This window comes from Globicephala melas, chromosome 11, assembly GCF_963455315.2.
Source record: "Globicephala melas chromosome 11, mGloMel1.2, whole genome shotgun sequence".
In the NCBI taxonomy this organism is placed as follows: domain Eukaryota; kingdom Metazoa; phylum Chordata; class Mammalia; order Artiodactyla; family Delphinidae; genus Globicephala; species Globicephala melas.
This window is the reverse complement of record NC_083324.2, coordinates 79,101,390-79,114,818: the sequence shown is the minus strand read 5'-3', so window position 1 is coordinate 79,114,818 and position 13,429 is coordinate 79,101,390. Positions and strand designations below refer to the sequence as shown.

The 13,429-nt window shown below is 55.7% G+C and overlaps 1 protein-coding gene across 4 annotated transcripts in view; it reads right to left on the bottom strand.

Moving 5' to 3' along the window:
- TNXB (tenascin XB) overlaps window positions 1-13,429 on the bottom strand; it is a 70,461-nt gene that overhangs the window by 33,932 nt on the left and 23,100 nt on the right. For 3 of the 4 annotated variants that reach the window (XM_070046725.1, XM_070046726.1, XM_060308894.1), the window contains 7 exons: window positions 12,279-12,647; window positions 10,999-11,292; window positions 9,082-9,372; window positions 8,424-8,729; window positions 6,500-6,832; window positions 5,793-6,113; window positions 2,264-2,569 (listed from right to left, as the gene is read on the bottom strand). In XM_070046725.1, coding sequence (XP_069902826.1) covers window positions 2,264-2,569; window positions 5,793-6,113; window positions 6,500-6,832; window positions 8,424-8,729; window positions 9,082-9,372; window positions 10,999-11,292; window positions 12,279-12,647 — 2,220 coding nt within the window. The remainder of the gene's footprint in view (window positions 1-2,263; window positions 2,570-5,792; window positions 6,114-6,499; window positions 6,833-8,423; window positions 8,730-9,081; window positions 9,373-10,998; window positions 11,293-12,278; window positions 12,648-13,429) is intronic. The other variant, XM_070046727.1, reaches the window with a different exon arrangement.

Sequence of the window (13,429 nt, the reverse complement as noted above, 5' to 3'; positions counted from 1 at the left end):
ATTTGTATGGAACCACAAAAGACCCCGAATAGCCAAAGCAGTCTTGAGGGAAAAAAACATAACTGGAGGAATCAGACTCCCTGACTTCAGATGATACTACAAAGCTACAGTAATCAAGACAATATGGTACTGGCACAAAAACAGAAATATAGATCAATGGAACAGGATAGAAAGCCCAGAGATAAACTCACACATCTATGGTCAACTAATCTATGACAAAGGAGGCAAGGATATAAAATGGAGAAAAGACAGTCTCTTCAATAAGTGGTGCTGGGAAAACTGGACAGCTACATGTAAAAGAATGAAATTAGAACACTCCCTAACACCATACACAAAAATAAACTCAAAATGGATTAGAGACCTAAATGTAAGACTGGACACTATCAAACTCTTAGAGGAAAACACTCTTTGACATAAATCACAGCAAGATCTTTTTTGATCCACCTCGTAGAGTAATGGAAATAAAAACAAAAATAAACAAATGGGACCTAATGAAACTTAAAAGCTTTTGCAAAGCAAAGAAAACTACAAACAAGACAAAAAGACAACCCTCAGAATGGGAGAAAATATTTGCAAACGAATCAATGGACAAAGGATTAATCTCCAAAATATATAAACAGCTCATGCAGCTCAATATTAAAAAAACAAACAACCCAGTCCAAAAATGGGCAGAAGAACTAAATAGACATTTCTCCAAAGAAGACATACAGATGGCCAAGAAGCACATGAAAAGCTGCTCAACATCACTAATTATTAGAGAAATGCAAGTCAAAACTACAATGAGGTTATCACCTCACACCAGTTAGAATGGGCATCATCAGAAAATCTATAAACAGCAAATGCTGGAAAGGGTGTGGAGAAAAGGGAACCCTCTTGCACTGTTGGTAAGAATGTAAACTGATACAGCCACTATGGAGAACAGTATGGAGGTTCCTTAAAAAACTAAAAATAGAATTACCATATGACCCAGAAGTCCCACTACTGGGCATATACCCAGTATATGAGAAAACCATAATTCAAAAAGACACATGCACCCCAATGTTCATTGCAGCACCATTTACAATAGCCAGGTCATGGAAGCAGCCTAAAGGCCCATCAACAAATGATAAAGAAGATGTGGTACATATATACAATGGAATATTACTCAGCCGTAAGAAAGAACGAAATTGGGTGATTTGTGGAGATGTGGATGGACCTAGAGTCTGTCATACAGAGTGAAGTAAGTCAGAAAGAGAAAAACAAATATTGTATATTAACGCATATATGTGGAACCTAGAGAAATGGTGCAGATGAACCGGTTTGCAGGGCAGAAGTTGAGACACAGATGTAGAGAACAAATGTATGGACACCAAGGGGGGAAAGTGGCGGGGGTGGTGGTGGTGGTGGTGGGATGAACTGGGAGATTGGGATTGACATGTATACACTAATATGTATAAATTGGATAACTAATAAGAACCTGCTGTATAAAAAGATAAAATAAAATTCAAAAATTAAAAAAAAATACTCTTTACACTCATCACTGCTTCTAAATGTGGGTAGGTTATTAAACATGCCACTAAGTCTTGCTATTTAATGAACTAATGATGAAGTTCCTGTATTACTGAATCATAAATTCGAGTTTTAAAATATTTTTGATAATCGGTTAATCAATAGAATTGGTTACCTTTGTAATCCTATGTGTTTTACTTTATGGATTTTAAGACATTGCTCTGAAAGGGGTTCACTGGTCTCACCAGACACCATAGCACAAAACTGGTGGCAACCTGTGCCCAGGAAGCATGAGGGGCGGGAGAGGCTGGGAGCCACGAGCAAGGGCCGCTTCCCTGAGGGAGCGAGATTCTGGCTTGGCCAGAAGGGAACACAGCTCAGGCCAGGGCGCTGAGGGCCCCTGAGAAGAGATTCAAGGGATGTGTGTTCTTTAACCCCAATGAAAAAGGGCAGCAGGGGGAGGTGGTAGCTGGGTCCAAGTCACAGCAGGTTGTAAAGAGAGGGAAGGAAACAGCTGTGGACAGTCAGAGAGACAGCGTTTGGCTAGACTCAGGTCAGATGGGAGGAAGACAATCCTGCCTGGGGGAGGAGACAGAGTGGAGGTGGAGACTGGAGGGTAGGCAAGGTTCCTGCTCAGGAGAGGAGCCAAGGGCTCAGGTAATAGACTGGGGAGGACCTGCAGGGGCCACTGAGGCAGGACCTGAGAGAGAGGCTAGGGGAGGGGGTGGCCCCGGGTAACCAGGGATGGGAACTACCTTTACCCACGCTCACTCACCAGTCATGGCTACCACAGAGAGGGGGCCCACGCGCTGCCCACCATGTAGCCCGTACAAGTTCATCTTGTATTTGCGTGCAGGCTCCAGGCCGGGGACAGTGGCCTCTCGTTGGTCTGCGGCCACAGGCACCGCCTGGGGCTGCCCGTCCCTGTCCTTGTACTGGACCACGAAGGAGTCAAACTGGCCCTCAGGGACTGTCCATGCAAGGCCCACGGAGCTGGGGGTCACATCTGTCACTGTCAGCTCCCCGAGGCGTGGCTCCCGGGGGGGCTCGGTGGCTGCGGGAGTCTCTTCTGGTTGTGGAGCTGAGATAGAGATGGTGGGAGGCTGTTAGGAAAAGCCCCTCTTCCCCTTGTAGTAATATGTGTGTTGTTTTTGTGGTGCCCACCGGGTGGTTCTGATGTAAGACTACACTGATTGGCGACATCTGTCTGGCCAACAACCCTTCACTAAATCCCTGCCAGAATCCGGGGCTGTGCTTGCGGGGAGGGGTGTCAGCCACCACTGAGATCCTGGGAAAGTGGCTGAAGTTCCATCTGTGCATCTCTGGCTCCAAAGACCTCCCTTCCAGACCTCCCTGCTGGCCCCCAGACTTGTGTTTGCTCAGCATCTTCCTTGGGTGCCTAACTGATGTCTCAAACTCAACAAGTCCAAAACCGAGCTCAGGGGCTGCTGCCACACCTGCTCCCTCCCCAGCTTTCCCACCTCAGCAAAACCACAGCTTCATTCTCCGAGTCATCCCTGAGTCCTCTCTTCCACCCCTCAGCCGGCCTGCGAGGAAATCCTGTCCGCACTACCTTCAGAAGCTGACCCCCTTCCCCCTCCCCAACTCCACCGCCACCATCCCTAAGCACACATGCTCTTACTGGACTATAGCACAGTCTCCTAAATCCCCTCCCTCCTCCACCCTCATCCCCTTTGCTCTGTTCCCCACTGTTAACACATTAGTCAGAGTCTGTTCCCGCAATGGCTTCCATCTCACTCAGAGAAAAAAACAGGTCCTTACAATGACCTCCAAGGCCCCACCTGTTTATCTCTCACATCACCCTCCCCATTCCAAAACACTCCTCACTGGTCCACAGACATTCAGGCACCTTCCCTCTGCTCCGGATGCTCTTCCCCAGAGGCCTGCGTGGCTTGTCCTCTCCCTCCTGCAGGTCCTTTTCTCAGGGAGGCCCTTTCCTGCCTGCTTCCCGCCCACTCACCATCTCACCTACTGGGCTTTGCTTTTCTCCCCAGCTCTTGTCACTGTCACATACGGTCTCACTGACATATTTGTGCAATTTGGTGCCTGTCTCCCTCTGACAGAATGTGAGCTCTCAGCAGGAGCTTTGCCTTGTTCGCTGCTGTGTCCCCAGCACTGGCACCCAGTGGGTGCTCCACAAATGTTTGTTAAATGAATGAATGGTCTGCACGTCTGGAAAAGGCCAAGCTCAGGACCTGCTGGTCCCCATTGCCCCAGAATGAGCTGAGTCTGGGAAGCCCTGCTCATTAGTGACCAGCCTGGAAGGTGGTCCCAAGAGGCAACTGGCAGAGGGGTAGCTGGGTGAGTGGGGTTCCCAAGAGCTTGTTTCTCTGGCTCCTGTGGGAGGACAAGACTAGGCTCTGTACTGATAAAACCTGCTTTAAAAACAGGCTGGGGGCTTCCCTGGTTGCGCAGTGGTTGAGAGTCCGCCTGCCGATGCAGGGGACACGGGTTCGTGACCCGGTCTGGGAGGATCCCACATGCCGCGGAGTGGCTGGGCCTGTGAGCCGTGGCCACTGGGCCTGCGCATCTGGAGCCTATGCTCCGCTACGGGAGAGGCCACAATGGTGAGAGGCCCACGTACCACAAAAAAAAAACAAAAAAAAAAACAGGCTGGCATGGGACTTCCCTGGTGGTCCAGTGGTTAGGGCTCCACGCTTCCACTGTAGGGGGCACGGGTTCAATCCCTGGCCGGGGAACTAAGATCCCACCAGCCGTGTGGTGTGGCCAGGCTGGAGTTGAGGCCTCAGGAGGATAGCAATAAGTCTGAGTGGGGAGGGCAGGGATGCAGGCAGCTGAAGGTGGGCCAGAACAACCATCACGTACTGAGCTTCTCCCAGGTACAGGTGCCAGGCCACGCGTGCGTTGTGTTTCATTTCATTTGCCTTCTAGCTCTGCTGGTTCCTTTAGCATCCGTTTCCTGCGTCTCTGTACTTCTTTCCATGAGAGAGAAACTGTCCCTCACCATCAAGCCTTATCATTGGTGGTCTGGCTTAACTGGGAAAGGTGGAATGATAGCTACCCATGAGTACCGCAGGCCCTATGCTGCCTTTGGCATAATCCTTTCCCAAGTTAGCCATGTTTCTAAAGCTGCATGCTAGTTCTTCTCCTAGCAGCGGTTCACCACGCGCTGTGTGCCAGGGGCCGGCCCTGGGTCAGCTCCGCGGGCTCCAAGCTGCCTATCACCTTCCTGCTCGGACGATGAGAGCCATCGCACAGCTAAGAGCTGAGAAGCCAGGAATGGAACTCAGTTGCTCCAATTCCAAGATTCAGTTTTCCTCTACTGCACCGCCTCAGTCAGTGCCCGACACTGTCCATCCTTACCCAGGGACCAGTGTGGCTGCCTCGGACAGATGGACGGACTGAGGGTGGCTCCAGGAAAAACCTCGGCCACATTTTCTGGGCCTGGCATGAGCCTCCATCCTGCTACTTCAGGCCTGCAGGACAGGACCTCAGGATTTCCCCTCTCCCTACTCTCTGTGCTGACTAAAGAAAGAAAAGAAATCGGGAGTGGAAGCTTCTGGAAACTAAGCCAACCAAGTCCCTTTGAGAAGTACAGAAACCATGCTCTGGAAACCTGTTTCTCTGCTTTTTAAAATCTTCCCCTTTATATTAAAAGTTGCTTTTGAAAAAGCTGTGTCTTTGTTTCAGTGAACAAAGGGGAAAAGAGATGCCCCTTGCTGGGGCCAAGCTGGGCAGATTAGCAGGAGGGTCCCAGAGGCCTGTCTGTGATCTGGCCCCTCACGCTGGGGCTCTGGAGAGTAGGTGCCCAGGCTGGTCCTCCGTGGTGGCTGAGTGGCCCTGTACCCGGGTGGAAGGGACATTCTTCCTTGCTATAACCACTCACTGGATGAGCAGTAAAGAAAGTTTCCAGCTGCACTGGTGCAGAGGGCAATGTCTCATGGACATTCTGAATATTTAAGCTGAACCAGCCAAAGGGGACAGAGCAGACCCCAGGCTAAGGACAAATGTAGTAACCATAGCAGCAAACATTGCCAGCATGTTTACTTGCTGCCAGACCCTTTCTTAGGTCTGTTAACTCATTTAATCTCACAACGGTTCTGTGAGGTAGGTGTTACTATCCCCATTTTACAGCTGAGGAAACAGGCACAGAAAGTTTAAGACTTGCTCAAAGTCATGCAGCTGGTTGCAGCCCAGTCCCCCGTGAGCTGTTCTTTCTAGGTCTTCCACAGGCAGGTGGGGAAGGCAATGGAGGGCAATGCCACAGGGAGGCTGGGGGCCACTGGTGGGATGAAAACAAACAAGCCCCCGGCCTCACTCACCGGTCACGCCCACGGTGGACACGGGGCCCACACGCCGCCCCCCGTGCAGGCCGTACAGGTGCATCTTGTACTTGCGCCCGGGCTCCAGGCCCCCAGCGGTCACCTCACTCTCCTCGCCCCCGACACGCACCACCTGGGGCCCGTCCCGGCCCTTGTACTGGATGGTGAAGGAGTCGAAGTGGCCCTGGGGGACGGTCCAGGAGAGGCTCAGCGAGTCCGGGGAGGATCCTGTCACCGTCAGCTCCCCCAGGAGGGGCTCCTCGGGGGCCTCCGAGGCCTCTGTGCTGGGTTCTGTGGGGCTGGGGGTGTCTTCCTCTGCAGCTGAGAAGGAGAGACACAGAGAGGGTGAGGCAAGGTCCCAGGTGATGTCCTTGGGTCTCCCCCCAAGGCTTGGCCCCGGCTCCGGGCCCTGCAGTTCAGAGAAGCCCGTCCTTGGGGCTGGGTGGTCCTGTTCAGCTGACATCTCATAAACATGCCTGGAGCCTCCGGGGTCAGCTGTGGGGGACCAGGGCAGCCACCAGCATGGCTCACAGAGGCCCTTCCCTGCCCAGGGGGACACACTGGTCCTCAGGGAGCCTGGAGGAGGCACACAGGGCACCATGGCTCAGCCTCGAGTAGAGGGGCCTCCTGCACCCCACTCACCCATCACCTGAGAGAGGGTGATCCTCCCACGAGGTCCCACCCTGGGGCTTCCACCATCCACTCACTTGTCACCCCGATGACAGAGACGGGGCCCACACGCTGGCTGTCATGGAAGCCGTACAGGTTCATCTTGTACTTGTGGTCTGGCTCCAGGCCCGAGATGGTGACCCCGTCCTGGTGCCCAGGCACCCTCATCACCTTGGGCTGCCCATCCCTGTCTCTGTACTGGACGGTGAAAGAGTCGAAGTGGCCCTGGGGGACGGTCCAGGAGAGGCTCAGCGAGTCCGGGGAGGATCCTATCACCGTCAGCTCCCCCAGGAGGGGCTCCTCGGGGGGCTCTGGTGCCTCTGTGCTGGGCTCTGTGGGGCTGGGGGTCTCGTCCATGCCTTCCTGCGGGGCTGAGAGAAGAGATTAGACTTTACAGGTGATGTGCTTTGTGGTGATGTTAATCGTGACAATAAAGTACATTTGGCAAATATACTCTTCAAGCTGTCAGCTTAGGGGTTCCTGTAGCCTTTGTATTAGCCATTCAGTAACTCATCAAAGGAGACAGGGCTGAGACAGGCCCCTAAACCTCGTCAGTGCTGGACGACTGCACTGTGGGGGTAGGGGGCCACCTCTCACGTCTGAGAAAGGAGACGAGCTGGGAAGAGAGGGAACTCTGAGGGATGCTTCTCTGCTGTGTTCATGGACAGTGCTGAGCACAGGAGAGCGAGGGGGCAGTAAGGCTTCTTCCCACTGTGTTCCTCCCTTTCAGCTCCACTGACCAGGACAGGAAATGGGATGTGCTCCGCTAAGGCTTCCCTGGGCAACCCTGCCTCTCCCTCCACTTCAGACAAGAGCGGGAGCGGGGCGTGCGCGGGGGAGATGTTGCGGATGGCGCTGGGGGCTGTGGAGGGCCGTGCTCTTCCCCGGCCTGGGCTAGAGTCACAGCCCCGAGGCATCTGCCCACCGTCTGCAGCAGCTAGGTCTTTGCTGAGGCTCCATGGGGCGGGGAGACTGGCACAGGGAAGCCAGCCCTTCTGTGACTCACTCCACGGTCCATGGGGGACTGCTAAGGAGATAGGATATTGAGGAGGCAGCAGGCAAGAATGATAACCCAGGCAAGGATGGGGAAGGTGGGGAGGTGAGGGAGAAAAAGGATACTGGGAAGCGAGAGGGTCAGGGAGAAATAGTAGCTCACTCTTCAATGGCAGTTTTGATGTGCCAGGCACTGTTCTAGGTGCCATATGTATATTAACTCATTTAATTCTAACAACTCTGTGAAGCTGTTACCATTATCATCCCCATTTAACAGATGAGAAAGCTGAGGCCCAGAGAGGTTCAGTAACTTGCACAAGATCCCAGAGCTAGGATTAAAATCCAGGCAGTTGGCTCTAGAGCCCATGCTCCCAACCACGATGCCACACAGCCATGGAAATGGTGCTGGATGGGGGAGGCTGGGCCCATGGAGGAATGCAGGGCAGGGGGGCTGAAAGTGAGCCCTTTGCCCTGCTCCAAGCTGGCTGGGAGTCAGGGAGTCAGGGGGCTGGGAGGAGGCTGGGGAAACATGGAGCTCATGTCCCTTGGATTTGCCAGCTCTGAACAGAGCAGCTATGGCGGGAGGGTGTGGGCAGCAGGCAACAGAAGCTCAGAAATGACCACAACCTGAGCCAGGGGAAGAAGGCCAGCAAAGACCGCGGGGAAAGAACACAGGGGCTGAGGACATCCACAGGGAGGACAGCCCGGGACGAAGGGGTGATTCCCAGTGCTCAGAATGTGGAAAATGGGGTCTGTTCTTGGAGATGGAGAAGCAGGGCCAAGAAAGTTTGGTCAGGGGCTGGCGGCTGGATGCAAAGTCCTGGGATGTCGGGAAGTAGACTGTGGAGGTTTGGCAGAACTGGAGCCGAGAAAGAGAAGGTGGAGGGAAGTGTGAAGGATCCCTGGTCAGGTCCTGCTCACAGGGCTGTGGGTTGGCCAGGGAGGGAGCCCCGTGCAGCCCTGACTCACCTGTGGTGGCCACCACGGACACAGGCCCCACGCGCTGCCTGCCATGAAGCCCGTAGAGGTTCATCTTATACTTCCGGTCAGACTCCAGGCCGGGGATGGTGACCTCATTCTCATGCCCCCTGATGGGCACTGCCTGGGCCCGCCCCTGCGCATCCTTGTACTGGACCATGAAGGAGTCAAAAGCGCCCCGGGCCACCGTCCAGGACAGGCGCAGGGAGTCTGGGGCGCTGCCGGTCACTGTCAGCTCCCCCAGCAGGGGCTGCTCAGGGGACTCTGGGTGGCGGGGCTCCTCTCTCTTCTCTGGGGCTGTAAATAAGAGGATCCAGGCAGGGCTGAGCTGGCAGAACCCCAGGATTGGGGCCTGGGGTTTGGACAGGTTGTCACACCTGTGGGAGTCTCTACGCAACTAGCACGAGTGATGAACTCTGAGAAATCTGGCGCAACCAGGGTATGACACACCTTCTGGGCCTTGGGGAGCAGCTGAACGGATGAAAGGGTCCCAGCAGTGCGGGGGAGGCTGGCTGGCCCTGAGCCCAAAAGCAGGGCCAGGATTCGGAGTCAGCCATCTCGCTGGGAGGCCCCAGCTGGTTCCTGGCTGGGGGCAAGCGTGCGGGAGACTGGGAGGGGTCACATGGGGGCTTGGGTGGCCGCTACTCACCAGTGGTACCATCGGCCGTGAGGGGGCCGTGCCGCTTCTTGTCGACAATCCCAAACAGAGTGAATCTGTACTTGTGGTCAGGGTCCAGCGGGGAGACAATGACCGAGCGCTCGGGGGCTTCCACGGGCACCACCTGGGGCCGTCCGTCCCTGTCCCTGTACTGGACCACGAAGGAGTCAAACTGGCCCTCAGGGACAGTCCAGGAGAGGTGCAGCGAATCTGGGGTGGGATCTGTCACCCACAGCTTTCCCAGGCGAGGTGGACTCACTGAGCTGGAATCCGTCTGAGGCACTAGAAAGAGCAGGTAGAGAGAAGGGAGGGACACAGGTCAAAGGATAAGAAGGAACCCATCTCCCACCTGGGGATGCCGTGTGAGGTTGTACAGGCTGTTCACTGCACAAAAGGTGCATGGTGGAGGGAGCATGGAGGGGCTGAAATCCAGCCAGTGCTCTGCTTGCCAACCCTGGCAAAGGGCTATGCCCACCTGGAAGAAGGGGTGCTTTCTTTGATGGGGCACAAAAGCACTGTATGGACTAGTGTGGCCCTGACTCGTTCTGCAGCCTGGAAAGGGCTTCAGAGAGACGGGAGCCCAGCCAGCCCCTTCCACATCTCCACGGCCAGGGAAGTCTTCCAGGACAGCCTCTACTGTTTCCAGGCCTAACAACCAGCTGCTTTCTTCTCCAAGAGAGGGAAGCTTGGTCTTTGGCGCGTTCTTGCGTGGGAGAGCCCCCACACCTGCGCTCTGGGCCCCGCCCCCTCCTTTCCTACCCTCCCTCCCTGGGCTGTGCCACAAGCATTTACACAAGCTCCTCCGCGCAGCTCCGTCGCCCTCCAGCCTCCACCCTCCCTCTCTGCTCTCTAGTCCCAGCCCAAATTCCAGAAGGAGATGTCTACGCTGCTTGTAGTCATGTCCTCACCTACCTCACCCTCCCAACCCAGCTCCACCCTCCACCAGCCGCTCTCACCGGGGTGAGTGGTGACCTCGCCATTGCTAAGTTCTGTGGACACTCTGTAGCCTTGAATCACTCTTACGGAATCTGACATGTCTGACCGCGCCCTTCACTTTGGCATCCCTCTCCCCAATTCACCCTGCAGGCAACCCTTCCTCTGCTCTTGCCCTGAGTGTTAGCCATCTCCAGGGTTCCAGTGGCCATGTCTCTTCTCCCTGCCCCCCGGCTTCTGCCTGTTGGGACACCCACACCCCCTCTTCAGGCCTTTCCTCTGCTCTCCAGGCCCATGAGGGCAGCAGGATGACCCTATGGCCCCGTCACTTTCTGCTTGAGTCACCTGGCCCTCTCTGCGCCTCAGTTCTCCTCACCTGTGACATGAGCATGCCTCACAGGGCTGCTTATGAGGGTGAAGTGCGCTGATACACTTAGAACATCTTGAACACATCTGACACTTAACGAATGCTCGAAAGATGTTTAACTAAGTGTCCCCCGCTGCACTGCTCCTCACATCCGTTGCCCCTTGCCTCAGGGAATAGGACTGCCCTCTCCAGCTATCCTCTGCAGCAGCCTCAGTGTTATTTGTAAGATAAATATTGAATTATGTCACTCTCTCACGTAAAGCCCTTTGGCGGCTCCCTAGGGTCCTCAGATGAGGTCCAAGTGACTCAGTCGGACACATGAGACCAGTGAGATCAGTGCCCTCAGCTGCCAGGTGCCCTGCCCCTCGCCCAGAGGAAAGAGGCTTTGATTCTCTTACAGGGCCACACTCTCTCCTGCCTCACTCTCCCTCTGTTTGCTCTACCCTCCTCAACCTCCCTGCCTGACCACCACAATTTTCCCTTCAGGATTCATCTCCGGCACCACCTTCTCCAGGGAGCCTTCCTGGACTTGCCGAAGCACTGGGCAGACCCACTTCAGGACTGTGCAGAGGGCAGAGGCAGGGGTGTGTGTGACCCCTCTCACTTACAGATCTTGGCTTCAGCCACCAGGGGGCCATGCCTCTTCTTGCCCACGAGCCCGTACAGGACGAATTTGTACTTGCGGCCGATGTCCAGGTTGGAGATGAGGGCTGAGCGCTGGGGTCCCTCTACAGGCACCACCTGGGGCCTGTCCCTGTCTTTGTATTGGATCACGAAGGAGTCAAACTCGCCCTCAGGGACCGTCCAGTGCAGAAGCAGGGAGTTGGAAGTCATGTCCGTCACCATCAGCTTGCCCAGGTGTGGTGGGGCCAAGGGCTGCCCAGGCTTCTCCCCATCCCTGTCTGGGGTGTGGGGCAAAGCAAAGCACGTGGGCTCAAGCACTGCCTTGTCCCCAGGCTCCTTCCCTCTCCTCTGCCCACTGGCTCACTCCATCCTGGACAGCTCCCTTCCCAGAAGCCTCCATTCCCCGCCCTCTGTTCTCCGGGACCAGCCTTTCTAAGAAGGTGGGCATTTCTCCCCAGTCTCTGCTCTGGAGTGAGAGCTTTGGCTCTGCCCTTGCGATAACTGCCTCCCCGCTCACAAAGGTCCCAGTCCCTCTTCACACCAAGGTCTCTGGGGGAGCTTCAGGTCCCCTGTGGTTTTCCCTGAGAGTTCAGAACCTTGCCATTGCTGTTTCAGAGCAGTGTGAAGACGCCTCGGTCCACCTGACCTCCTCCCTCCCTTACCGCCCTCTCCCCAGTGGTGAGCTTGATCTGGAGCTGCAGGGAGAGCTGGCTAATGGGACCAGGGGGTGCTGTCCACTGCAGGCTGGGCTCGCAGGGTGAGGGGCAGCGCCACTGTCCTAGCCTGTCCAGGGAGGGGATGGCAGGGGCTTGGGAGAAGGGAAAGGGAGGAGAGGGCTGAGGGTCAGGATCCTCAGGGCCAGACGCCTCCCCACACCCACCCTGAGAGACATAGTGGGCGGGCTGGGGCAGAGGAGTAACCAGGAAGTGGGGGCAGGGCGATTCTGCACAACGAAAGCTGTAAGCGGAGAGCCAGGGGGCCAACAGCCTCTCTCCTTGAATCCTCGTCCCATCCTTTGACTTTTGTCCTCTCATCTACTTTGCCTGGAGTACTCCCCTCCCTGGCCCACCCTACCATTGTGCTAAGACCCCCTCCATCCCTCTTGCCTCTGAACCCTCAACTCCTTTTCTCTCCTTGTTTCTCCTACCACCCTGACCCAAACACCAGCCCTGCCCTTCAATCTCCACCCCACCTCTGAAATCCTAATGGCCCAGCCCCTCCCCCAACCTCAGGACATTGGTCTTGAGCAGAATCCAGGTTGTACCCATAATGCCTTGGTAGATGAGAGGAGCAGAGGGCTCGCCCCCGGAGGGCACCCCACGAAGTGACAGCTCATAGGGGGATCCAGGAGGGGGTGAGGGCAGCAGAGCCTGACGGGCATCCCCTGGCAGTAGTTCCTCATGTGCCCCAGGCCCTTCGGGCACCCGTAGGCGCAGCTGGAAGTGGGCAAAGGTGTCAGGCTGGGCAGTCCAGGCCACGCGGAGGTGCCCTGTCTTGTCTCTGCCCAGCACCCTCAACTCTGCCAGCTCCTGGGGTCGCTGCTGCAGGACAGGGGCCTGAGCCCCTTGAGTCGTTGAAGGGCCTGAGGGAGGAGGCTCATCAGTGGCCCCCAGGAGGTCTGAGGGGGAGGACCCTGGGAAGAGGCAGGGGGAGAAAAAAAGGAGAGTGGAGTATGAGAGTCAGAAAGGAAACCCTGGCCCCCAGGCTCTGCCCTCTAGCCTCTAAGAGCCTACAGACCCTCCCTTTTCTGCTCCTGGATCACCCCCTGGGTCACCTCATCATCCCAAACGTGCACCACAGTCCTGCACAGACAGGCCCGCAGGTAATAAATAAAAGAAATAAAGTCTGCCATCCCTCGTCCCACAAGGCTCCTGTGACCTCCAGCCCCGACAGACCACCATGTCCCTCCCCACAGGAACCCCTTCCCCACTGGGTGGTGGTCGTGACTTCCAATAGTGCTGCAGTGACAAGCCTGGAAGAAAGGAGGAGACGGTGGTGTTAGGGGAGGAGGGTACAGAGAGAGTAGGTAGTGAGAAGAGAGGGAAGAGGGGATGGGGGGATGGACATCCAGCTCAGGTGGCATCTGGGCCCTGTGGGGGAAGAAGAGGTCCAGAACCCTCCCCACGACAGCCACAGAGCGCCCCTTCCCCGAGCCAGGACGTCGTTCCTGTGGGAGAGACAAGTGTGAAGTGAGCCAGGAGGTTGGAAAGGCAGCTCAAGAAGCAGTGGTTTCACCTCTCACACACACATGCTGCCTGATGGCTTCAAGGCCACCTCCAAGCAGCTCCGATGTGTCCCTTTGAGGTTGGGGCCAAATTGTGGGAAACAGTAACCATGACCACAGTCTTCAGCCGCTCTCACCACCGTGAGTCAGAGTGGGGAACCACTGGTTTCTCTCCCTACCCGACCCAAACT